Source organism: Anguilla rostrata, chromosome 10 (genome assembly GCF_018555375.3).
Source record: "Anguilla rostrata isolate EN2019 chromosome 10, ASM1855537v3, whole genome shotgun sequence".
Classification (NCBI taxonomy): Eukaryota; Metazoa; Chordata; class Actinopteri; order Anguilliformes; family Anguillidae; genus Anguilla; species Anguilla rostrata.
In genome coordinates this window covers 10395160-10422426 of record NC_057942.1, presented here as the reverse complement: position 1 = coordinate 10422426, position 27267 = coordinate 10395160, and the positions used below count along the sequence as shown (strand labels likewise).

The following is a 27267-nucleotide window of genomic DNA, read 5'->3' as shown; positions in this document are numbered from 1 at the left end:
AATCCAACAAGGGAGGGTTTCCTTATGTAACCTTACCACTCAATTCCCTCTGTGGCCCATCTGGAGTCTAGCTAGGCCAGACACTCCAATCACACCTACCTCTGTTTGCTTTTAATTCTTGGAGTCAGTTTACCATTAGCAGTTGGCACCCCCAGCAGCTCAACTGCATGTCAGAGCGGTGTGTGTATTTAGCTCCATTAGATAATGTTTATCCTTTGAAAATTAGAGGACAAGAGGCCAGCCACCCATTAGGATAAATAAATTGTCAGTACGACAGGAACAAAGGAAGCTAAAGCTTGCTGATGCATACCAAACAACTTTCCCCATTAGAATCTTTTTATTCCTTTGCCACTGCCAAGTTCACAACCGAGATCCTGCCTGAATCTGTCAGACATTAATCTTTATGGATAAATGGTCAATTCTGATTGATTGACAGCCATACATTATATTTGTGTATAGGCACGGTAAAGTGTATGTTACCATGGTAATCTGGGTACTTCACTTCATTACAGTTCAAAAACAGTACTACCAGGAAAAATGTTTAGCTGTATGCTTAGAAATCAAATAAATGTTTTTGCATCCATATCCCCAAATAAATTAAAGGAAACTTCACCATAGCCAACTGGTTATAACAGTTGATTCCCTAAACCAAAAGCTAAGGTTAATATTAATTAAATTAATAGTGATATAGTGTGTGCCATGCAGCTAGATATTCGGTAATAGAAGCTATTAATACAGCATTCTATTAGTTAGTGTTTGCATTGTTTATCATTCTCTTTTCTCATGTTTTTGATAGCTGATAGACAACTGTAGAATCAAAACTCAAGTTAAAAATTTTTCATGCATTTTAGTTGTAGCCATGGTATAAAAGATTTAAACGACTCCATACCAGTGCATACGCAAGAATATATAGTACTTCTGGGTGGTTAATGAGATCGCCACCCTGCCGTGCTGTTGTTGTATATGCATGGCATGGTTTATATCTCGCTTTTCTGCATTAAAATATCTGGCTTCCCTTTATGTTCTGTTTTCAACACCACTGTACTCTTTTCACTGTTATTTTCTGTGCTGTATGCTGATGTAATGTCACTGTCCTAGGCGATGCTCTGCTCAGTGGACTTTAGTTTATTGATATAGAATTAGTGTTTTTCATGTGGTGAATCCTGGAAACAGTTATTTCAGAGATAGACACCTGTGTGAATCCAGCTTCCTGCCCTCACAAAAGTTCAACTGACACTGCACTTTGGAGAAACCGCTCAGGGGCGATGTCTGTGTTAAGCACCCTGCAGAAAAGCTAACTATAGAGAACAAAGAACATAACATCAGCAGGCTCTGTATGGATTTTAGAATTATGACACCATTGTTTTAGCTGACATTCAGAAACTTCTTTGACAATTTTCGATGTCGTCTTTCTCTGTAACAGAGCCACTGTGAAGAAAGGCATGTCTTTCTGCACAGCCACGCCCAGCAACTCACTCCTCTGGGACACCACCCTAGACACTGGGGCAGATGGCACCATCTCCATTGTGTGCCAGAAGAAGACCACCACTCCCAGGAAAAGGTAAGTTATACCTCTGGTTATACTGTTACTATGTTTTAAGAATCTCTTCATTTTCAATCGCAGGTCTGTCTGTGTCTGTACTGTGGGATCGGGGTGTGCAATTGGTCAGTGGATATTCCCAGTGCATGCTGGGATAGGCTCCAGTACCTCCCATAAACGTGGCCAGGAATAAGGGGGTATAGATAATGAATGGATGGATGTGTGTGGGTGTGATTTCTTATATGTACCTGTGCTTCAACATTCAAAAAACGCGAAGGGTGTCGCCTCCCTTTTCTCACACACACTGGGTCACACACTGTCCACTTGACCAGACACCCAGCACTGTGTAACTGAAGGGGGAAAGGGCTGAGTCTATAAAACCTTGTATTAGTCGGGATGGGTGGGTCAGTCACTCAGGCCTATCTGTATGGGTCATATTGAATTTCACTATGGCATTAAAATGCATAGTTAAAACTTACCATTCAAACTTAGCATCTGCCAAAAAATTGGGATTGTGTGTATGTTTACCACAGGACAACATACTTCTCTTCCATAGTGCAGGCAGTAATATTAGGATAATAGGACACAAGGCTGTTACTTGCATGTAATGACACAACCTTGCACATTTCTCGGAGAATAGTAACTAAATATAAATGCAAACCCCCTAAATGCAAAAATATTACTAAAACAGTCTGATGCAACTTCTTTGCTTGCTCTGTAAAGTGGAACAGAGCAGCAGCACAAGGGGAACTGTGGCATTAGTTGAAGAGTACAGAGCTGCACTTCTCCTCACGGGTGGACAGACTGCCAGAAAAAGTTGGAACTGCTGATGCTGTCGTGTTAAAGGGCCAAGGGGGATAAGGCATTCTTCCACCTAGTTGTAGTTGTACCTGCTCTATGCTGTGTGTGCATACAATTACAGCACATTTCACGTTTCAGCCCAGTATCACTCACCATCTGTGACTGTAAAATTCGCATTTAAAATACACAATGTAGAAGAATGGGGAAATAGACTTGCTGATGCAAGCCTGCAGGGTGAAATAGAGCTGCCTTCATTTTCTTTCTGCATGATTATTTCTTCCATTACAGGAGACATGAGAAAGTACACTGTGTTTAGTTGTATTACAGGGTCTCTGTGGATCCAGGATTTCTAGAAAATGACTTGGAATTGAAGAAACAAATTGGGTCTTGTTTATGGTACTGTGCGTGCGCCTGCTGTATGGCCGTGCAGACTTGGATGTAATGCTCTTATTGAAAACAGGCCAGCATAAAATTGTCGGAACCATGATGTCAGCAAATTCTCTTCTCAAAGTGCAACAAAGTGATCTTTCTAACAAAAGTTCTGTCACAGTAATTCCGTCAGAGGACTCTTAAGGAAAAAGTAATGTATTCTGTTTTACTGCTGAGACCGTGGATATTTTCATTTCACATTTCATCTACATTTTGTTAGGTAGACAGGTGCATGAATAGTAGTCATAGCAGATAAAAAATAACCAGGTACCTGACTAGGTAACACTACTAAGAGCATGTCTGGCTTAACTAGATGCAGAAACAACAGATTCTGAATGTTCTAGAAGTGATAAAAACAGGCATGTCAAAAAACTAGAATCAAGAATGTACTGTATATAGCATAAGATTTAAATTATTTCACTTATTATTTCTTTGTATTTTGATTAAAATACGTTCATCATAGGCTTTTATTGATTAAAAAGTAGGCTGAAATTTATAATTACATAATTTCATAAATGATAGTCAACAATAAATGATAGAGGTCTGGCTACAGTACCCAGCTATTGAGCCTACTGGCACTTTGTCCATTGCCTGACAGGATGTACTGTAAAACTATGTAAAGGGGAGCAATGGCACATAGCTTGTAAGCAAATGGGAAGCAATTGAATTAAGCTATTTCTGGTTGTCAGTCATTTTACTTCATACTAAGCCAAGAAGGGAAGCTGTTGCCAGTTTAACAAGGACGCTGCCATAACAGATTTGGATGACCTCATGGTGACCATAAAATAGGTCCTCGTGCGATACATGTTGATCTGCACAGTTTGGAGTGTAAATGTTGAGTTAATCCATCTTAAAATAATATGCAGCCTGTTTTGCTCCCTGCTGGGGCTTTTCTGATGGGTGTTACTGCAAGCCCATTTTGTGCCCCTTGGCCCTTTTGTGTTTGTGATATTTATGTAATACTGTATGTAAGTATTACGGTAATGTGCAGCAATGTCAACCACTTAGTGACAACAACCCATCATATTTTTAATCTGGGTGCAGTTGTGCTTTTTTGTTCTCTGGAATAATGTTAGTATGGAAAATGAAGCATCTGTACACCCCCACTGCATACTTATGCTAACAGGACGAGTTTAACTGTATGCTAGAAACATGGCTGTATGGTAGAAAAATGGTACAAGGCAACTTACTCATGCAGCTCTATATTGTACTTTCTGACCTTAATTTTTACTGTACTTTACTATGCCATGTAGGGCTACCAGGATCTAGAATCTGATAATGCTAAACTAAATAATCCTAAACGATTTGTGATTACAAAACAGTAAGATGTTAAGTTGAGTTAAGTTTAATTTGTATGACATTTTCTCAATAGAGTTAAGTAAAATACTGACGTAGCAAATTAAGTCTAGGCTCTGTGTGCCATCTCTACAGTAGAGTGGGAAGTCTGGGAGTTATCAGGATCATCCTACAAAATGATCCCAGTCCCTCCCCAGTCTTAATCAGAAAAAGACTGGTCAACCTCATCCTCCCATTACTTCTCTACTGACCCCCTATATATGGCTTGACCTACTTAAGCTTTTAAAACAATTCCCCTGAATTCTTATAGCTCAACCGCAAGGCTTAAGAGCTCCCTGCTTGCTGAAAGATTCTGGGATGATTCATCAGATTAACACAGATCCTGCATCCTATTCAAAGCATTATATACCGAATGGAGCAGATTGTATTATTACTGTGAAACTGACGGTGCACACTGGAAATGCGAGATGGTGCCTTTTGCCCTTTAGCCCTGTGCATGATCTGCAACGCAGATGGATTCTAAATAGTCTCTCAGACGTAATGAGCTTCAGAAGAATCGGAATGATGAGATGAGATGGGACTGGAGGGGGGAGAGAGTCCTTCCTCAATCTCCATAGTTGACTTTTCACATCCACCGAGTGCACGTCAGATCACATTCCATGATTGCTAGACATTGCAGTGAGGTACATGCACTTTAATCCTAGGTTACTTTAGCTCAATGGGGAAACTCTGCCTCTGGATAAAGCCTTCTTTTGTTGAGGAAATGTAGTGACAGACACTAATTATAATGGTACATTTGCGCAAATGAACGAATGATGGTGTAGATGTAATCTTCCATTACCTGATGTAGATATAATGCATTATTTTGATAGCAGTTTGTGGATCAGTCTTTACCAGGTACGTGCAGAATAATGAAATTGTATTTTTATTGACGGAAATAGTTTGAAAATGTTAGATAGATTGACTGAATCAAGAGAGGATGAACTGAATGTTGTATGGATGGGTTTAAGACACCTGTGGGATGTTGTTGGGTAAAGACAAATGGATGGATATAAAGATAACAGATGAGAGGCTACCGGCAGCAGCAGAAGGCAGCAGCAGCAGTAGTAGCAGTAGTGATAGTACTAGTATTGACAGACTTTACATTCGCTATACCAGTCCCATTACCAGCACGAGACCTCGACTTGCCTTCCGTTGGTTGCCTTGGTTGCCTTTAATCTGTTATCCGCACAACTAAACATTTGTCTTAAGCCCTATTCGCACAGGACTAGTATTACCTGGGGACCTTATATGATTTAGAAATTACCCCCCCACGTCTGTGTTTCGTGCGGCGCATTCACACGGGGTAAACAAAGTATGTATTTTACTAGAATTTACTGACGTTATCCCCCCGGATATGATTGAAATTGTCAAGGCTCTGCTCTGCTTAACAGTAAAATATGACCCCAAATCACCGAGATGCCGATTCACACGGGACTAGTATTATCATATGACCTCTGTGTTTGGCGAAATATGGTAGGTAATTTGCGGTGGAATTTTTACTTTACAAATTGCGGACATGGCAGATTCGCACAGGATTAAGATCACATACGACCCCCGCAATTATTACGAGTTACTAGAGGTCCCCAGGTAATACTAGTCCCATGCGAATAGGGCTTTATTCTGTAATGGATTCAAATAATTTATTGAATATACAGTATATTGAACATTTTAGGCTCTCAGAACATTTTGCAATGGGGATTTACAGCACCCACTCGGGTGCTATACACTCAAGGGCGATGCAGGATATAAGGTGGCCATTCTGTGGAATAGCACTCAATAAACATCAGCCAGGGTGGAGAAGGAGGAATTTCTGCAGCAAGTTAAACCAAGGAATGATTAAATGTCCAATCTGGGAATTTTGCACTGATGCAGAAGGACTCCAAGCTCTTTGTGATCGGCACCGAGGGACATTTTATGAAAACGGCAAGTCATTACCAGATGGTTCCAAGAGAACTGAAATGCTTCCGAATGTGCCCAGTCGTAAGTGAATTAGAACAGAACAGTCCAGGAAACAGACTTTTATAGAAGCAATTTTAAACAATGTTCCCTCCTACAGCTATCTGCTCTTTCCCCGCTAAAGATATGCAGTTCCCATCTCTACTTCTAGGTTGGAGGGCAACCTGAGGGAGATCCTGCAGCTGGACTTTGAAGCCGAGGAACTCAGTGGGCATTCTGAGAGCCAAGTGATCACGTGGCGGCTGGAGTTGCCAGGGAAGGCCAAGGCGGGCCATGAGGGCACCATGAGGATCTACACCACTCAAAGGGACTTTGTGGGCCTGGCTCCACTTGTAACGGTGAGCACGGAACCCTGGCATCTGACATGTCTTCAATTCATTCTCACCATCAGGGCAGGTTCTAATGTTCTGGAGCTCATGAGAGTTGTTATTGATGTATATTAATTATCCTTATACCCCTGTTTCTCTGGCTCGTTGAGCTTTTACTGTGATTAATAATTCAAGTGACTTTGTATAAAGTCCAGGCTGTTTGTATAGGTCAAACACTTATCCCTTACGCTGTTGATTTCCAGAGCAGATTGGATGTGCTTGAAGTGCTGTGCTATCTGTGATGTAGATCAGCTAAGCCAATCGCAGCTCTCTATCTTTCTACCAGTGTTTACTTCCCTGTTCAGGCATCGGTCTGACCCATCTGCCCTTTTCCCTGCTTTTCAAATGTTTACTGCTACGCTGTACAGCAGTCTTTTCCCTCTCTTTTGTGTTTAACGTCCTACAATTAATCTGTGAAATAATCTCATAGCTGAATATGCTCAGAAATCTGTGAAGCAATTTGTATTATGGTTTTTATCTGCGTTGTGTGCTGTTATGATCAGCAGAATGTTCCTTTCAGCTGTAGTTGTTGAGAGAACAGGGAGATCTTGCAATGGGCTAGACATGATAGTAAGTGCTGCAATCAGATTTTTGTCAGCAATGCAATTTTCAAAAATGTAATCTGAGTTTGTTACTTCCCCCTTGCTCAAAACTCAGAAACGGGAAATCTCTGCACTTCAGTCCAAGAGGAATACAGGAATCTTAGTCCCCATGATACTCTGACATTTCAAAGTTGTTTTACTTTAAGAAAATCCTCATTCCTTAGGCTGGAATCATGGAAAGTCAACATTGTGTCTGTCCACTGAATAATAACTGTGTTTTTGACACCTGTCCTTAGTATATAGGCTGGCTATTTACCTGAAAAAAGATCAGAATATGTACCCATCAGCGGACAGTTTGTTTGATTATTTCTTTTGTGTTTCATGTTTTCAAATCAAAATTCCTGACACGGAATGCTTGATTTATACTGCTGGCGACTTATCAGTGTCTGGAAATGATGTGTGTATTGTAGCTTTGTCCCAGTTTCTGGGCCTGGTGCTTGATCTGCCCTCAAGGTGTGAGAGTTACTCTGATGAGTCACCCTGAACAGAAAACAGAAAATAACCTGAACCTCTGTCTCCCACCTACATTTAAAGAGAACAATGAAGTGGTGGACCTCAAGTCAAATCTGACTAAAGGCACCAAAGGAAAAAAAAATTCTCATATGGATTAGGTAATAGAAAGATAAGGACATAAAGGAGAAATCAGATTCGCTCCTGTTCTCCATAGAAATGTTCATGATTAAAGATGTTTTTTTCAAGAATGTAGCCTGATCTACCCTTCATCTGAACCATTATAACCGAGGCTGTTTTGAGGACAGTGTGCATTTTTTTTTTCTTAAGACAAAAGGAGGCCAGCTACTGAACTCTGTCCTTGATCTTTATCTCCATTATTTAGTTTGTTTTCATGGAGGATGCTGTCAAGCTCAGTTTGAATATCTCATAATGTATTTAAATTGACTGTGCAATTCTGATGATAAACTCTTGCTCGTACTGTGTTTTGCTTGTAAACTCTCAAGTGACTTGAATTGGGAGAATGGGAGATGTTTATGTACCGTATAATTTGCATCCTATTGTATTGTCTAATTAACTCAGTGATTTGCTTATGTAGATTCGCCCTCTAAGTATATGATTTAATACTCATTGTTGAAGGGCTCTATTCAAATCTATTGTGATATAATTTCAAGAGCAAAATTTGAGAGGTGATAAAATTCAGCACTTCTAGCCACATATTTATTTTCCCATGGTATTATTTAATACTTGTGTAACAGCAAAACATTCATTGAACTTTAATTTGAATTTTAATTAAATTTACACATCTTATTCCTTCCTCCCATAATTTTATATTGTATATGTTCTTAAGTAATGTAATATGGTCATCTAAAACACAGGTTGAATTTTATTTGAGTGCTGTTCGAAGGTAACATTAGAGCAGATCTGTTTTGTTATATTAGATTTGGAATATTGCTTGATGAGAACCTAAGGCATTGGTAACATCAGTAATGAAGAGTGTGTCTAGTTATTAAATAGGTGTAATCTCATTCGAACCCAATTATACATCTTCTCGGCCATGTTCTACAAAACCTACAGTACGCATTATATTTACTAACTTTATGCAAGGATGAATACCTTTCAGCATATATTTATCATCCCGAAAGCTTAAAAAGAACTCTTTCACTGTGATTGGCAAGATATATTTTAGGCAAGGGAAAAAATGTAATATCCTTTGTGTCTTGACCGGGACCACAGAAGGGTTCATGCCACTGTGTAAACCATGGTGATAATGGTCAATGCACTGGCTGATTGTGTTGAAAGTTTTGAGCTTTTATCTGGCATCGGTGGTCATGTGGCTGGCCACAATTACCATCGAATTGTTATTATGGGGCCAGAGGAAGTATTAAAATGCAGCTCTGCTTCTGCCCACTGGTCCTGCCTTCTAGGATGTGAATCCTAACGGCAGTTAGAATTCAGTTAGGATTCATTCCCACCCTCGCACAACAGATTGCGTCTATGGTGATCAGCGCAAAATAGCCATTGAACTACCCATGTGTGATCCTGATGGGAGTTTAGCGGTGAGAGTCACAGGGAGAAAGGGCCCATGCAGGGCCCCCGCGTAGTAACGCGTCCCTCCCATTCATTCAAGCGACTCTTAAATCTTGAGGACAATGCGGGTGCATATGGATCCAGTGACCCGGAAAGCAACAGTAAGCCCTGTTGTCAACATAGCCGGCAACGGCACAGGTGTCCGCTCCGGTTCAAGGGGTTTCCGCAATCCGATCAATGCAAAGAACATTGCTCTTGTTTAATCGGCTTCTGTATGTCATAAACAAATATGAATGAATGTGGATGCGTAGAATTCTGAGGAAGAAAAAAACGTGTTTTACGTGTCATAACTGTCCCATGATTAGTGCTCATCACATAAATTATATAAGTATGTAAAACTTTATGGAGAAAGAACATTTTCTGGGGAAGAAAGCTGGGAATCACAAAATGTCACATGTAACACCAGTGGGGATGTATCAGTGTCTGTTGAAGCAGTTTCTTGTTTACAACATAGACTGGCCCTCGTTGTATTTATAGTACGCTACCAGGTGTAGCATAGTACACGGAGTTTGTGAAAGAGAAAGCGTGCTCATTCCTTTTCTGATGCTAACAGACAGAACAAGCCTGTTATTCCCAGTAGCACGTACACTGTGCAGAAACTGTTCACCTGTCCATATCAACTCCGTGTATCTCATTCCTCCTTGTTGGTTGCAGTGTGGAACACAGCTTTTGCCTTTCCCCCTGCTGACTGAGACAGCTACAGCTCAGGCTTTGTTTAATCAATCCTAATTGATTTTGCAATATTTGCCCAGTAATACCATTATTTATCACTGTGGTGTTTAAATAAGTTCTTGTATGTGACAGTATAGGAGTAGGTGCCGAGTTAGATCCTTGTACTTGGCAAAATATCTGGATTAATGCAACTCTCACTAGAGTTATACAGGAATGTGTGCTGGTCATATGTATTTGATATTAGTCGTAGTACAGCCTGGGAATGCACAGTATGGTGTCTTTATTGGTGATTGTGTATAGGAAGTAGGTGTCAAATAAGAGGCATTCTGTATTAACTGTGGCAGTTGATGTTGATCTTAATTAGAACATGCATGTGGCTTGTCTTAGATCAGTCTTTTGTCTTCAGTGAGCTGGTGCCTGAGGTGTAAAAAGGAATACTTGCATTGTATGCCGGGGCATAAGCCATCTTTCTCTCACTGAACGGTGTGCGCTCTGTGCTGCCCCCTACAGGACACAGAGATCCTAAACACAGCGGTGCTAACCGGGAAGAGGGTTACGGTGCCAGTGAGGACGGTGGCAGTCGAGCAGGATGGATCTGTCACTGACGTCTCCGAGTTCACAGACTGCCGGTCGACCAACGAGGACATCCTGAAGGTAGGACGTCTAGCCTATTTGTCTTTCACATTTGTTAATGGCGGATGCGATCAAGGAGACGAAACAGAGCTCTATGTGAAGGACAAATCCCATGCAATTGTGCACCACTTCAAGAGGAGTTTGGTGTCATCACTGCCACCAAACTCATAAGTTTGCGTGGAAGTGCTCCAGATTTAAAGTGATACCGTCCTGTCACATAGACTGGGAAATGGGAAATGGTGGTTTTGGAAAAGGGGAAGGGTTCCGGTTTTGTGAGAGCCGTCATGCCAGTTCACTGGCCTAAGGCTGATACGCAGGAGGCAGGAGGCAGCGACGGCATGGGGACGTCTTATCAGAGCCACCTCACTGCTCTCCCTCTTCCACATCGCAGAACAAACCGGAACTTTACATGCGCTGACATTTCTCCTCTCCTCTGTGACTACACACCGAGTTGACCCAGGGACAGAAAGTAATGGTTAAGTTTACTGTCTGTTTGAGATTGATAACCCTGAGTGCCACTCTGAAGAAGAAGAAAAAAGTAAAAAAAAGTTTCTCCTGAAAGTGTTGCCCTCCTTGAGCCAGCTAGTCGCAGTGGAACGTCGTTACTGAGGGAAAATTACCTGATACCAAGCAACTGCGACGAAGCAGAAAACAGGCCAGAAGGTTGTAAGTTTTCAGAACAAGAACTTGATGCGTGCCTACACTTTTCAAAATTCTCCACCCCTGTAGTTGCCCCAAGAACCTGGGTTATGTGTTCTTTATGAAACAGATAATTTCTTCATGAATGTGCAATATGACATGTCATGAAGCGGTAGAATCAACAAAAATTAAACTGCATGGCTGAGCACAGATATGGTAAAAAAAGAAAGATTTAATCAGTTTAAGTCATTAATTAGACTGCATAATGCAGCCAACAAGAACTCTGGCCTAACTACAGTGACTTTCTCCTACTTTCTTACTACTTGAAGTCTAACAATATACAAATATACAAACAAATCCAACCCAATGCAATAGACTGTTCTCAGAATGCTGAAGTAAAGGAAACCGTACAGCAAGCTGTGTAAACAGCTGGAGCTGTGTTCATTTGAATGCTGTTTCTGTTAAAGGAGCTCTGTCGACATCTTCACCATTCTTAATCTTCCCTACAACAATGCGACTGTACTGTTTTCACAGGGCAAACCCCAAACTCACAATACATACCATTGCCATCCTTACCAATTAATCTTACCTTGAACGATGATGCAGCATATATTACAGCAAGGGTAGACAACTCTGGTCCTGTAGTGCCAAAGATATTTCTGTTTGCTCTCTCCAAAATTGATTGCACAGTTTGATCGAAGCTCAGTACTGAGCTTGCATTTTCACAGTCTGAATGGTGAAATTCTTTGCCCCTCCAGCTCAAGGTCGCCTACGTTCATGAAGCCTTCATCTAGTTAAGGATTTGGATGAAGCAAACTAGAAAAACATCTTTGGCACTCCTGGATCAGTGTCGCCTACTCCTGTCCTACAACACACCATATGAAGTAACACAATGCAATCTCAAGGCTATGAAAAGTACTTCCAGGTCAAAGCAAATGTTATCCTAAGGTATGCATTTTACAAAAAAATGCTAACTTTAACACTCTAGTAGTGGCATGGTTAATTGTGCACACTCTGCCATGTCTGCGCCCTTCTATCCTGCTGTATTAATTGAGTGTAATCCTCTTAAGTAATGTAGAAGCAGCTGTTGGGGAACAAAGAAGGAGGACTGCAGTGCGCTCATCTGCGTGCTAATGCGCCTGATCTGGTGCGCGCCTCGTGTTTCTCTGCATTTTCTGCAAGAACGCTTGAGTGACTCATCATCACACCATCTGACAGCCAAAATGTCAGGGATTTTAGCTGAAAAAAGGAACGAGGTTTCTTACATGAATGAGCGGTGCACTTTTATAGAGGAATAATATGTATTTATTTATTTATTGGGTTGTACCTCAGTGTAAGGCAATATTAGGATTGATTAAACAAAGCCTGAGCTGTAGCTGTCTCAGTTAGCAGGGGGAAAATGCAAGAGCTGTGTTCCACACTGCAACCAACAAGGAGGAATGAGACACACGGAGTTGATATGGACAGGTGAACAGTTTCTGCACAGTGTACGTGCTACTGGGAATAACAGGCTTGTTCTGTCTGTTATCATCAGAAAAGGAATGAGCACGCTTTCTCTTTCACAAACTCCGTGTACTATGCTACACCTGATAGCGTAACATAATCTGCATCAATCTGCTTCTCTTCCAGAAGGAACCAGAGAATTAACAGCTGCTTTTTAAAGATGTTCTGCCTCGTTTTCTTTTTATTACAGTATACCAATGAGTGTAGAGTCTTGTACATGAAGTGACCATCCTGGTAGGGACAGGAACTGAAATATGAGAAAGTCAAAATTGACATACTTTCATGACACTTTTTATCAGCAATAAATTTGGTGCGATGTACCACTAGTCCCTCGGTAGTATTTGTCTGTCTGGCTCATTAAGTACTGTATGGCTGAAATGGTGTAGTTCGCACATAATGCAGTACTTGATTGAAGATGATGATGCATGTTTGCTCAAAGGACTCAGTGGCAGCATTCCAGTAACCCAGATACACAGTGATTATCTTGAGCCAACAGAAGAGCTTTTTTTCATATACAGTATCTTGCCCTAGCAACTGTACAATGTTTAGTGTTTCTCAGAAGACATTCTGCAGAGACAACATAATTAAACAATGCTGGCCTTCCTGTCTTGTGCATTTTATTTACTCTGTACATGTCTATCAATCAGAATGCAATACATAATAATATCTGTCCACGACAATGTCAGTTTAGAAATATCCAGCAATATGACAAATTGCAAAGTGAATGAACCTTAGTATAGTTCATTGAAGTGCCTTCTACATACACAGCCACTTGTAAATTTTAACTTGGAAAGGAAAACAAGGAGAATGTTTATAAAATGTTCAGCATGACCTGGAATTCACACATTCCGAGCCTTCATATTGAAACAGCAGTTAAAAGGCACAATTTGTCATACAGTATTATAACCAGTATACTTCAGTCACTTTGTGTAAATCATGAAGTGGTGCTTCTTGTACCTTGCTGAGAAGTGTTCTTTGGAGTCCTATCAGATTTTGCATCAGCGCATCAAAACGCTAATGTCTTTGAAGGAAACCTTTACGGAATATTATTTGATACCGCCCCCTGCGGAGAAACGAAAGGATTTTCACTAGCGGTGAGCGTGGCTAACGGGGCGTAGCTTCCAGGCGTGCCACTGTTAGCGGATAGCTGCTGTCTCGCGGCGGGAGAATTGACACCGGCCAAATTTGAGACCGATCGAGTCTCTCCGTGAGGAGCCAGGGCACTTTCTGGTCTGTTTGTAACACAGGACTGGCTTATACTGTTGCCTCCGCTGCTTTGCAGGTGTTCAAGTTTGTGGATTTGATGTAGGCCGAATACATTAGGCCTTTTGATTTATATTTCACAGCCCATAAAATGTAATAAAGCAGTAATGACAGAAAATTGGCAATTCAGGCGGGCGTGCCTTTGAGTGTATTCTGGAGACTGTAAAGAGCTCGAGGGAAACAGATTTTGATCTTCTATGTGATAAAAATAAAGTCTTTTTGTAGAAAAGTACAGCACTTAGAATAAACTCTCCTAACTAGCTAGCATATGGGCCCAGTAATCACTGGTAGCACATATCATAAGTTTCCTATATAAATCCAGTTTCACAGTAACTCCTACTGTGTGATGATTCACTCTCATTTTTGAACATCGTACAGAAAAGATCCTGGTGCAAACACTACAGTCTTATTTTATACGCAGGCTGAACTACAAGCCGCACGCAACCCCCGCAATTCTTATTTCAGTTAAAAAAATGAAATAAAATAAAAACTGCCGCTGGAGCCTCGACGAAAAAGTTAATTTTACCTCTCTATTAGACAATGGCTTGGCGGCCCGCCGCGAGTGAAGCCCCGGGGGTTTGTGTACCGAGTCCCTCCACGCCGGCGCTTTCCATTAATTACGCCGGTAATGGCGGGAGCCGAGAGGGGAGCGCCTGGAAGTAAACTCTGCCGAGACGGGACGTGAAATTAATGAGGCCGGGAGTCGGAGCTGTCAGAGACGAACGACGGCGTGTAACGGCGAACTGTCATCCCTGTTCCCCCGCTCGCGTAGCTGTGTGCACCCCGCACGCAGCCCGTAAAGATCGCATCTCGCTATCAGCGCGGCGGAGGTTGTAGCTGTCATTCTAACATCAGTCTTTCGGATTTGATTCGCCATGCCTTTGTTTACTAGTTATCCCTATGTTGTCCCAGTGTTATCCCTGCTTACACAGAAGATAAACTATCTTCTCTGTACTATTTTTGCTGTGCAAGTTTGGGTATCTAGGAGTACACCCATTCCATTTTGTAAAAAATGGCTAGCTGGACAGTATATTCTTTATGAGAGCAATTAGAAGCAAAACAGTTGAAATAACGTTATTATGAAATAATGTTATTGTAATCTGGGCTCTCAAATCAGCAATTAGCCACCCTGTTGTCTTGACTTCAGACACTCCTGTAGTAAGGTTATGAACGTGACAAGTGAGGCTAGCCACCATAAAATCTGCTGCTTGCTTCGAGGTGGCAAGTGTCATACTCAAGGGAGAGAAGGTAGCAATCCGCCTGTTCCTGATGTTTTTACCAAGCTTTGTGAAGCTGTCTACGTAGCATATGTAATGGATCTTGTCATTGGCAGAAAGTGTTTATCATCGAGTATTGTCATGTTGTTATTTTTCTTAGAGATTTCCTTCAAACTCCTCATCCAGCACCCACCCCCCACCCGCCACCCACCACTGCTAGGAATTTGTCATTAATCTTTTATCCAGGTCAGATTTAGAGACTTCCCAGGCTCTCTGGAAAATACTGAAGCCGGTGTTATCCCTGTGAAAGGCTTAACGCACTCATCATAAACACAACGGCTTGCAGGACCCCCTGAGGTTCTCTCAACACCGCGACCGTGCGACTGTGACCACCCATTTTGTGACTGCCGAGGCTTGGAATTGCTGGGAGAAAAGTCTACAGCAGCGTTCCTCCTTGAGTCCTCAGTCAAAGTCATAGCCTGTCCCCTCAGCTCATTCGAGCACCTGGGGGGTGGGTGGCGGGGGGGGGGAGTGGTGGTGACAGTAACAGCAGAAAGTCAATCATCTGTAAATTATCATATTGATTAAAGAATGGAATATTGACTGGGTTGGTGCACAGCAGAGAATGCCTTTTGGCAATTTGAAAGCGTTCTTATTTTTTTTTTTTCCTTTTTTTTTCTTTTAAGAAGCACCCGGAAACTCAGCAAGGTGACATCAGGAATTGAAATTCAACAAATGAGTTTCACTGCAAAGGATTGATGTTTAATGCGGCGCAGTTTATTAAATTAACGGAAAGTCTCGGCGATAACTCATTATGGCGGTTTAGCCTAGCGTTCAGTGTCTTCCAGTTTATTACCTCTGCTTGACTGCATTACCTCAGTCACCCAGCTGCGCTCGTGCAATTTAAGTTTATTAAAGCATTTGAAAATATTTGTCTTGTGCTCAATTAAGAAGTGTTTTGAGCTTTATGTCCTTATTTTCCATTCATTGCCCATCCAATGTTACTACAGTACAATCTGCGAGCAATTTAAAGGGCATAATCATCTCATTTTCATTTTGTTGATGTAAAAATAAAACATGAAGCTGTCTATTTACAAAAGCGCCTGTGCGCATAACAAGTCCGGTACGTAAGATAATCAAGGGCAAAGGGGTGGTTCATGCAGTCTGATGGGTATAATGTGTTGAGTGATGTTTGGTGTCTGCAGGCGCAGCAGTCAGTCTAGGCCTAAATATAGCAACGTTTCGACTGAAAACAAGCTAAACATAATCTTCGTGGAAACAGCATCTCGTTTTAATGGGTTTCCTGCGGGTCTCCCTGTTCCCGCTCAGGTGTCGGACAGGTGCGACTACGTCTTCGTGAACGGGAAGGAGATGAGGGGCAAGGTCAAGATGGCGGTGAACTTCACCTACAGCTACCTGAGCGCCCAGCTGGAGATGACCGTGTGGATCCCCCGCCTCCCCCTGCAGATCGAGGTGTCCGACTCCGAGCTCAGCCAGATCAAGGGCTGGAGGGTGCCCATCGTGGCCAGCAAGAGGTAGAGCCTGCCAGATGGCCCCCTGCCAAGTGCACAATCAAGCACTTACCCCTTCAGACATATAGCTTACAGGGTTATCCAAAGTAGACATGCTTTTAAAAAATGGTCAGTTTAGCGTACGTTGAAATTTCATATGAGAATTATGATGACACAAAAGCTACAGCTTCCCTCTTTAATACCATTGCCAGTGTATGATGCAGGAATGAATCATTTCTGGGATCGAACTGAGGTGGAGGGCACAAGGGAAAGAGAGGACAGGAATCTGGGGAGCGAGCATTTTCAGTGTTCTCTGTGGCGTGTTGGTCGGTGCCGAGTGCCTCTGTCGTGTTTGACCTCAGAACCAGCTGGGACAGCGAGGAAGAGGATGACCGCAAAGGGAAGGGCTGCATGCTGCAGTTCCAGCACGCCCTGGTCCGGGTGCTCACGCACTTCGTGGCCGATCGGTCGGAGCCGCGCGAGCAGCTGGCCTACTTCCTGGGGGAGGACTGGCAGGTGGACGTCACCAAGCTGGTGCGCTACTTCCTGAAGGTGGGGGACCCGCGCGTCGCCCGGCTCCAGGCGGGGAGGGTGCTGTCTGGCCGGGATTTCGGGGTCACCACCGTCCAGGTAAATTTGGTAACGCGGACTCCTGTCAGGGACTGAGCATCGAACCTGTGGCTGTGTTGTCTGAACTGGGACCTGGCCTCTCTGTCTGTGTATCACCCTGTATGTCTAAACCAGGGTTCCTCATCTACTTCTTCCGGCATGTTATATTTAAATGTGGTACAGAAGTCATTTTTGTTATTCCACAATGGAAGCTATGGAGACACTGTGGAAATGTAGATGAGGGCACATTCACAATTTCTGAAGCTTTTGAATGTTTTTTTTTTCTTTCTCATTGAGCGAGCCAAGTGTTCATCTATGAAAGCCAACAACTGGCCCCTGGGGCCCAGTTGAATAGCCTTGCTCTAGGATTTAAGTAAATGACAAGCCTAGGTAGGCTCATGATTGTGTATTTTGTGTGTGTGTTTGCATGATGGATCAGGTGATGTCCCCCCTATCAGACTCCATCCTGGCTGAGAAGACAGTGACGGTGCTGGATGACAAAGTGACCATCACAGAGCTGGGTGTGCAGCTGGTCTCTGGCCTCTCCCTCTCCCTGCAGCTCAGCCCAGGAAGTAACAGGGCCATCGTTGCCACGGCTACCACGCAGGAAGTGCTGCAAAGATCTAAACAGGTACTGCCTCATAAATGGAAAAACGGTCAAAGCCGGATTACAGTGTTTGCATGCAAGTGATTAATGCCTGCCAGTCAACTGAGGGTACTGTCACAGATGTTCTACATACAAACCAGATGGTCAGCTCCTGCCTTCCATCCACTGTACAGTAATTACTTATCCTGGAATGTTTTGGATAGTAACATCATGTGATTGTGTTGTAACTGTTGGCATTCAACCACACCCTTCATAACAAGCCAGCAAAGAGAGCTACGGCAATAACATTTTAGAGCTAAGAATACAGGAGGTATCTAGCAGGAACAGACTAGCTGTGGTAGCCAGTTCAGCATGCTTTGAAAATATGATGGAAACCATCAAATGCCTGACCTCTGCACTGGCTCAATACCATGATAAACATTCTCAGTTAAGAGAATGAGAAATATATCCATTAGAATATTTCAGCTTATACGGACTCATTAAGCCTTTGCATACCAGCATTTATGCTATTCTTTTACATGATTAAATGTTTATCTGTGGTGAAATGATTGCTACGATAATATGATGATTTCATTTCATTGATGCGAAACCTTTGCCATTCAGCGACCTTTCACTCTCAATGATATGACTTATGTATATATGATGAAGTGATTCTTTTGACGTAATGATATGATGAGTCTATTTCATCAATGTGAAATCTTTGGCATACAGTGACCTTTCTCTCTATATGGCAGTCTGTGGTACATTTTTAACGATCATCATTTTTAACGATTATAATTGCTGATGGTTATTGTCCCTTTTATGATTCCTTCCTGATTTGCATGCAAAAAAGTGAATAACAGTGTTAGTGTGACCGTTGTTCGGTAAGTTCTGAAAACACTGGTAGTTTTAAAGGCAGTCTTATAAGCACTGAATGCAAAAATGCAGACCATGATAATGACATCACATAAAGTAAACCATGGAAAAAAAACTCTTGCTCAAGTAACTCAAGTATTCCCATTATCCACATTTAGCCTCATTTGAAGTGGGTAAATTGCATTAGCATATGCGTGGAGCGTTCATTTTGTTTCTTTCCCAGGAAGCAGTGATCAGCTCCTGGATCCAGTTCAGCGACGGTTCCCTGACGCCCCTGGACATCTACGAGCCCAGCTGCTACACGCTGGCAGTGACGTCGCTGGACGAGGGCGTGGTGTCGGTGCGCAGGTCCCCGGCGGCGGTGGTGGCGGAGGGCGAGGGCCAGGGGGCGCTGTTGAGGGTCGAGCTCTTAATCACGGAGCCGTGCCAGAAGTCCAAGCGCAAGAGCACGCTGGCGGTGGGCAGCAGCACCCTCAAAGTAAGCTTCCAGCCCGGGGGTCAGCGCCCGAGTAACCGTAGCAACAGCGGCGGCAGCGACTACGGCAGCGACAGCGAGGAGCTCGGCGCCGAACGCAAGCGGAAGCCCCAGAGGGGCCCGACCAACCGCTCAGCGACGGAGCGCGAGGAGAGCGCCATGCGCAAGGTCACCACCACCGCCCGGTCGGCCGCGCCGGACCTGGCAGCGAGCAGGGAAACGGGCGGCGACGGCATGGGCGCCGGGGGCAACGTGGGCAACATTGTGAATGCGGGAAACACCAGGCCTGGGAGCACTGCCGGGGGGGGGAACGAGGGGGTGGGCAACAGAGATGGCAGCGTCGTCGGGCGGGGCCCGGGAAAGGGCCACGGCAATCTGGTGGACTACACCGGCTTCCCGTCCCAGGTGGAGGTGCCCGGGCGGAAGGAGGCCGGGGAGGAGGAGGAGGAGGAGGAGGAGGGGAATGGTCTGACGCAGGCCTCCCGCCCCCTGACGGACCTGGAGATCGGCATGTACGCCCTGCTGGGGGTCTTCTGCCTGGCCATCCTGGTCTTCCTCGTCAACTGCACCTCCTACGCGGTCAAGTTCGGGCACAAGCGGGCCCCGGCGCAGGACCAGGAGCCGCGCGGGCACCGCCACGACTGGGTGTGGCTGGGCACCGACGCCGAGCTGGTGATGAACGTGCCGGGCACCCCGCCCCCCCAGGACAGCTACAGCACCACCGTCATCGACATCGCGCCCGCCGCGGACATGACGGCCTCCCTGGGCCGGGGGGCCGGCTGTGAGCCCCAGGCCGAGGCCCCCGTGGGCTGCATGGGGTCCCTCAGGGCCAAGGCCGGCGGGGGCGAGCCCGTGCACTCCCCCACCAGCAAACGCAAGAGGGTGCAGTTCACCACCTTCGCCTCGCTCGACCGACGCCGCACCTCCGACGCCAAGCCGAAGGAGAACGCCCAAGACATCCAGTGGGTTGGAAAGGAGGAGGACCTTGAGGAGCCCCAAGTGCCCACCGTGGACCGCCTATGACCGTCTGTGACGGTCCATCCAGTGTCCAGTGTCCATTCACCTGGATGCCTTCCGTCAGTGGGAAAGGACAGGAGCACGTGGCTAACAGCAAAGATCACCACCCCTGGGGATAAGAACATTCACTACAACGACCTCTCTGGGAACCTTGCTTTGCCTGAGTCTGCCTGAGGGGCCTGCTGCAAACAAGCTGCTCTGCTCTGGGACCCTGAGCCGGCCAGCCTGTCTGTCACACGCTGCATTTATAATGTAATAGGCTTAAGACGGAGTCATGTCAGTCATGTCGGCTGCTGACTGGTGCGCAGGACGGGCAGAGGGGAATCTGATTCATGTAGCAGAGGAGTGTGCTGGAGGGGCACAAGCGCCAATCACTCTGCCAGGACCACACTGTGTTGACATCTCCCCTTATTAGAACTGGACACACGCACATGTGTGCACGCACACACATGCACAGGCACACATATGCGCACAAACACGGACACACACACTCACACACCCACTCACTCATGCTTGTATCCAGTTTAACAAAACTATGGTACGCATGACAGTGTTAACACCAACAGTACGCAACCAGGAGACACGGCTAAATAAGGGATTGTTTTATATCTGTAATTGTCAATATTGTATAGGATTATTTGCTCTTTTAAATTTATTTGACTTTCTGACATTGCTACTTTGTGTGTACAGCCTGATATGATTTCTTATTAAAACTAGAAGACTGAATAAATTTTACTTTCTTTGCTTTTTGATTATTTCTGTGATGTTTTGGGTGGAGGATATGCTGCGTATGTTTCAAACAGCAGAAGTAAGGTGTAAAATAAAAGGATTCTATTCAGGGCCAGGCATTTTGAATCTGATATACTGCAGGGTGGCTACTGGTACCATGTTTTGTTTTTTTTTGCTTGTTCCCCTTGAATGCCTCACCCTTGTACTGCGACAGGGGCATATCTGCCCACAGCCTTGCCTGTGAGTAATAAATGGTCTTGGCTCACACAGGATGAGATAGCAATGCATCAGCTCTACAGCCAGCTGTGAATAAGCCTTCTGCTGCGGCTGCCAAGAGACACCATTGGAGCCGCAGGGAAGATAATGCGACTATCAATCAGTCAATCAATCAGTTTCGCCACGGCGCTCGTAACAATGGGGTTGTCGCAGCGTGCTTTGCAAAGCACGACATGGCAAGGTTCCCGCGAAAAAATGGAAAATAATTAGGCCTCGTTTAATTGAAAAATGGTTTTAATGCGACCAGATTTCTGAGGCTGCTATTGTCTATTGCGCTAATATCTTTATGGCGCCCGACAACTGAGGCTGTATCTCAGTGTGAAACAGTGGGCCCAGCCACCTTTGCCCAAGCCCACAGAAAGAAGCCCTGAAGTCTAAATCATCCCAGCCCAAATGCACAGAAATATGAAGTCTTCTTTAATTCTTTGAAAAATGAAAATTTCTTGCAGAATGAGGGCAACACACTTTAGTTTCATTACAAGTTTTTTGAACTGCGGCATTACCTTATGCAAATATACTGCTGATGCAGTGCTTTATGATTAATGCTCCAGCACCGAGTTCAAATAGGACACATTTGTTCTAGCACAGTAAAGTTTGGGTATTTGCCCCTATCACGAAGCTAGTCATCCAAAAAAATCCACCTGTTACATTTTTAGTTACCCTGACATACAGACAGACAGGCAACAGTGAAAGGGTGGTCACGTAGTCAGCTCCACCTAATGGTGACAGAGGTAAATTACATCACAGTCAGGCTTATTTAAAGCAGAGATTAAGTGGTATGTCATTATGAAGATGAAGACCTCTTCAGTGCAAATGCGCTTAGTGACTAAAATGTTTCAGTGTTATACGGGGACATGGATTTTGTTTTTGTTGATAATTTCAGAGTGCTTTAAACTGCTGATAGTCTCAATCTGTGACTGATTAAGCCCACTGGCACACCTGCTGGTGATTGCAATTAGCTTGTCTTAAAAACAGGTGTGCGAGAAGCAGACAAATGGCCATTTTGCAAGAAGTGGGCCTGAGGTTTTGTCTATGAAAGGCATGCAATTTCCCCATTGTGGTTTTATTTTTTTAATGAATGTCTTTTTTTGGAGTACTCCCTATCTCCAGCGTTTCTCTTAAATCATTTTGTAAGGTAAAATAATGGGCTGCTTTGTCTCAGTCATGCATTCCTGTTTTACATCACTGAATGCAGCGGTTGTGGAAAGGCGAATTGTGTAAGCTATAAATTTGAAGATTAGGGCAGCTTATTATCTTTGATAGGATTGTAACAAATTGTGCAAAGTCTCCAAATGATTCAGGTCTTTGAACTTGTGCAATGCTCCTGCATTAAGGCTGGTTTAATTCTATACAGGGGCGTGTGTGTGTGTGTGTGTGTGTGTGTAGAATTTTGGTGTTTACTGGATTACAAGCATAGAGTTTGTGTGCCAGTAATGTGTAAATGCAGAGTTTGTGTGTTGGTCAGTGTAGGTGTCGCAGTTCATGGCATGTGTCTGTGTGAGTTCTAAGCACATAAGAATTGAATTTGAAAGGCGCTCACTTGTGACCCAAAGGTGTGTGCAAGCCGCATGTGATATTTGTCGCGTATATGCGGTTGAGTTTGTCAGCCAATAGCAGTGTCACTGTGGAGTCAGTCTATAATGCACAGTGTGTGGGCATACAGGGCTGCTGGGTGGAATTCGCAGGACAAAATTATATTGTATTATTCCTGGGCCTGGGACAATATTTGCAGGTTCACAGACCATTGCCCCCCCCCCCCCCCATCTTTTTCCAGGGCACAGGACAATGAGCCTGGTTGCCTCCCCTCCCCCCTCCCCCCTCCCCTGACGACAACCCTGTAGGCATGTGATTATATTGGTCATGAAGGAGCTGTGCTTGGTCTGCTATAAAGTGGGTCTGTTTCACTGTTCACAATATTACCCGTGTAGTCATCGCATATATATTCCAGTCTTATAAAGAAATGCACCAAGTTAATATTCAAAAATATGTGAATTTCATTTTAATAGATACCACCTGATGCCTCAATGGATTTAATAGATAATAAAATCTGCGATCCCCGGTCAGCTGAAATAAACATAAAACCAAAGACGTAATTGCGAATGTGATTACACAGCCACTGTGTTTGCCAAAACATTTGGTGTATAATGGAATGAAGGTTTGTCAATTGCAGATGAGGTTCCAATTATCGCTGCACAAAATTTTAATTGAATTTTTTTTTGTATGCATAAATTACTGCAAAGGTGCATTAACATTTGTAGAAAAAAACAAGCAGAATCAATGTACTAAATGCCAACAATAAATACTGTTGAAGTGCATTTTGCAATTCAAATGTCAGAAAAGATATGGGGTAATATATATGGACACACAGTCATAGATCATTAACATTTGCAATGGACCAATTTAAAGTTATTAGCATACATTTTCTTTCTTCCTGGGCCCACTTCATCAAACCAGATTATAAGAACTATACCCTCGTCAATCTAAGATCTGTAATAACAACATACAAACTGTACTGAAGACGACCTTTCTCCGATAATGTGTTTTGTGCTTGGTTTAAATTGGTTACAGCGATGACATTTCTACCGTATGAAAACCGAGATGGCGGCTGGTAGGGGCTTTGCCCTGAGAGGCCCGGTCCTGCTGGGTTTCCACGTCTCCGGTCATCTGTACAGATCATAATCACTTAACGCCGCGCTCCCGCGACCTTTTCAACCGTCGCCCTTTCCAGCACCTCCACGACCTCTGCGCGTCAGCTGCCTCGCTCCACGCAATTCCCTGCCATTCATGAAAACTTAATGGCAATGAATAGCTGAGTTGATGAGTTTTTCGTCTGTTGTATAGAGTCAGAATGCCTGTTGGCTACACAGCAGTGGGCCGCAAACAGCCTGAACGTTCAGACCTGCACACAGAGAGCAGCCGTTGAGGGACCGAGTGTGAACCGTCAGTATGAACAAAGAGCTCAGAAAAAGGTGAAATGTTAACAAACATGACGGAGCCCCATCACAGGAAGGCGCTGTTTTTCTGTGCTGTAGAGGATAAATGGCGCGACTCGATTGAAGTGCGATTCTCAGAGTACAGAATCCCAAAAAGTCCCTCAAGGGTAAACAGCTGCAAAAAACCTTTATTTCCCCACCTCGCCCTGCTGACGGCACCCTACTTCAAAGGCTGCGGCAGGAAGTCTTAATTACAGAGGGAATGAAAAAGCGCAGTGTGAAATTGGAATCTGAAATCAACCAGTATATTAGCGTATGGAACAGACCAAATTTCAGCAGAAAAATAAATTGCACTGACGGATTGAGTACTCCGTATTAGCTTGCTATTGACGGGTGGGTTAAAATACCTGTGCACTTGTGCACATGTTTTATCGTACAGAAAAATAATATATATACGCAAGGGAGCTTTGTGGCTGCTGAAATCGCCGTGGCTGGGTCAGTGTGGAATAAAACAAGCACAGTGTGGTTGGAAAACATCACAAATGGCAAATCAATCAAACTCAATCATGAATAATTTTTACCTCGGCATGTCAAAAAAGGCATATATAAAACAGCTATTTGCACGCCAATTTATAAAACAACATCAGCAAATACGGTCCAAAAGTACATAAGGGTTTTTCTCAAGATCGAAAATGCTTGCAATAAACACTACAGTAGCACCATAATAGATTTATTCAGCTGCTTACGCATTTAATATTGAACTGTTTTCATACACAGTAGTCCTATATTATCTTGCATCTTGTGTGTCTTAGAAATCAAGTTGTTTTATTGTGATGTATATTAAAAAATATCAATTGTAAGATAAAAAGAAAGTTAGAGCTACATTTCCTGTCATTATCCCTGGAAATAGAGAAATTTTACTGTACAAAAAAGTCCTTGGACACACTACGGTCCACAGTGACTCTTCCCTGATATGACACATTTACAGCTTTTTAGTGATAGGGAAGGCCTTATCCTGAGCAAATGGTGAACAACTGACTGCCCCTTCAACTGTGTGTGAATGGCCATCGGTACCCTGCTGTTCATGCCAGGCAGTGATCAGTCTCGAAAGGAGCAGCGCTGTGAAGAGTAGGTAAACCGTTTTTTTTTTTGTTTTTTTTTTCTTCTGTGCTCAGAGAAGGAGCTCCACCAGCTTCTGGTAGACGATCCTTTCCTCCGCCAAGCTGTGGAACTTCTCCACGTACCGCTTCCCGTTACTCACGATGCTCTCCAGCAGGGGGCGATCTTCCAGCAGCCTCTTGGACATGGTGACAAACTCCTGCCGGGAAAGGAGAGAGGACAATGTGCGTTAGCACCTAATTACGAAGAACAGAACTGCGACTCGCTCGAGTTTGTTTACTGAAACTGTTCACTGAATGGAAAATGCTGACTCAGACAGTCACTGTGTTTTCACCATTTTTCAAAATGTGACAGCCTGGCTTAATGGCAGTTTTGGACAAACCTTATCAAGACAGGTAGTGATATGAACTTGAAGGCTGCTTTCATGTGTGATGAGATTCTGTGAAGTGTGATATGTACAGAAGGAAAAATGAGAGGGTGAATCCTCAGTGGATGATGCGTGTCACTCAAAGGATTGATTGCTCACTAAACAGCTGATCAGATGGCTTCACCTTGCTTAACCTCCACCTTCTCTACAACCCTGATAAGTTTGTTAATTATTTAGCCCTGAGGTGTCAAGAAAGGCCATCTGTCAGGTTTCTTCTCACTACTTAAAGACTCTGGGCTCTCACAAACACAAAGACAAACACAAGGGGGTCAGAGAGGGAGGTGAAACAAAGACAAACTCATTAAAATTAATCACTACGACAACCCAGAACAGCAGTGAAAGTGTATTGCACCCAGAAGTTTGGCTTTTTTTCCCATTTATTTTTTTAAGTCAGGAGCAGGGCATTTCTTAAGCAGGTTTGATTTGGCTCCTACAGTACATCCCCACTCTGTAAGCTTTCAGCTCAGACCGCTGCTGCAGAACAGACAAATCTCCTGGCCAGCTCTGGCCAAAGCCAGGCCAACGGCCACTCGGTTAATTCTGGATGAGAATTACAACACCCAGACCCCTCCCCTGTCAGCGTCTCCTGGGGGCCGCTGGATTGATGGCAGAGCAAGAATGCACTGTGTTGAGAAAAAAAAAACACCACCCAAGAGGTCTGTTAGCACAGAATCACATGTACAATGTGTTTTTAACTACCACATCCATATGACTGTGCTCCAGGCTGCACTTGAATCTTGATAGTACATTGTCCTAATGGCCCATAATGCTGTGTAAATGAAAGTTTGGTCTGGTCTGAGAGAACGTGTAGACGATAGTGTTCTGGTATTGTCACTTCATGGCTTCCACAGTCTTGGGTAGGGGAATGCACAAAGGAGGCTTGGACCTGGCCATTCACTGTAGGCAATTAAAACACAAAAAATAACATTTCTTTACTCAAGGGGGTCATTCGTCATAGGATAACTTGCTTATATTCTAATTAAGGAACCACCACTTTATGAATGTCTTGCCTAAAAAGAATATGGTTATACATCATAATGGGGAGAAGTGCAGGCAGACCTCTCTACTCCCCGCACGACGCTTGTGAAATTCTGCTCAGTAAAGGCACACTGAAGACAGCGACACCTCTGCAGCAGTGTGTCACAGTTCGGCCCAGCCTGCCTCGACCCGCGTGTTAGCCTTATCCATCAGGATGCTCCAGTGCGGCTCGACACTGCTGAACACCAGGGCCATTCCCTTTGACCGCCGGCCGTGAGGGCCTCGTCCCTCGGCGCCGGGGATCATGGGAGTGTCACGCTAATGTCAACATTGCTCCCGGGTTACACTAACGACCCCTGTCTTGTCCCGGAACGTCACCACCTCTCCCCCGCCGCATGGTGTCACGTCGTGTAGACCTGAACAGATTCCCCAGTGCTCTCTCTCTCTCTCTCTCTTTCTCTCAATCTCTCTCTCCCTCCCTCCCTCTCTCTCTCTCTCTCTCTCTCTTTTCTGGCTGCTCCTCTGTTATTCACTGGAAGCTGAGTCCCTCTGTGTGAGAGATGTTCTGGCAGTGATTATAACAAGGCCCCTCCGGCAGAACAGCTACACCCAAGGAGATGCCTCCTCTCCAGCAGCAGCGTCCTCAGAGCTAAAACTGTTGCATGGCAGTATACCTAATGCCATAGCTGAGGGCGATTAGGCAATCTTTTTTTTCCCGTGTTTAGAAAAG

The 27267-nt window shown here is 44.0% G+C and overlaps 2 protein-coding genes and 1 long non-coding RNA gene across 7 annotated transcripts in view; 2 read left to right on the top strand and 1 right to left on the bottom strand.

Moving 5' to 3' along the window:
- The window catches only part of LOC135264939 (transmembrane protein 132C), a 127644-nt gene extending 106825 nt beyond the window's left edge, over window positions 1-20819 (top strand). For all 5 annotated transcript variants that reach the window (XM_064354004.1, XM_064354005.1, XM_064354002.1 and 2 more), the window contains 7 exons: window positions 1424-1561; window positions 6216-6402; window positions 10257-10400; window positions 16331-16536; window positions 16875-17142; window positions 17561-17752; window positions 18807-20819. In XM_064354004.1, coding sequence (XP_064210074.1) covers window positions 1424-1561; window positions 6216-6402; window positions 10257-10400; window positions 16331-16536; window positions 16875-17142; window positions 17561-17752; window positions 18807-20081 — 2410 coding nt within the window. In that variant the 3' untranslated portion in view covers window positions 20082-20819. The remainder of the gene's footprint in view (window positions 1-1423; window positions 1562-6215; window positions 6403-10256; window positions 10401-16330; window positions 16537-16874; window positions 17143-17560; window positions 17753-18806) is intronic.
- Window positions 20820-21439: 620 nt separating this feature from the next.
- Window positions 21440-25889, top strand: LOC135264937 (uncharacterized). The gene is made up of 2 exons (XR_010332825.1): window positions 21440-22215; window positions 25189-25889. It is a non-coding gene; the product is annotated as an uncharacterized LOC135264937 (long non-coding RNA).
- The window catches only part of glt1d1 (glycosyltransferase 1 domain containing 1), a 26085-nt gene continuing 23385 nt past the window's right edge, over window positions 24568-27267 (bottom strand). The window contains exon 12 of the mRNA XM_064353999.1: window positions 24568-25331. Within this exon, the coding sequence (XP_064210069.1) occupies window positions 25185-25331 (147 nt within the window). The 3' untranslated portion in view covers window positions 24568-25184. The remainder of the gene's footprint in view (window positions 25332-27267) is intronic.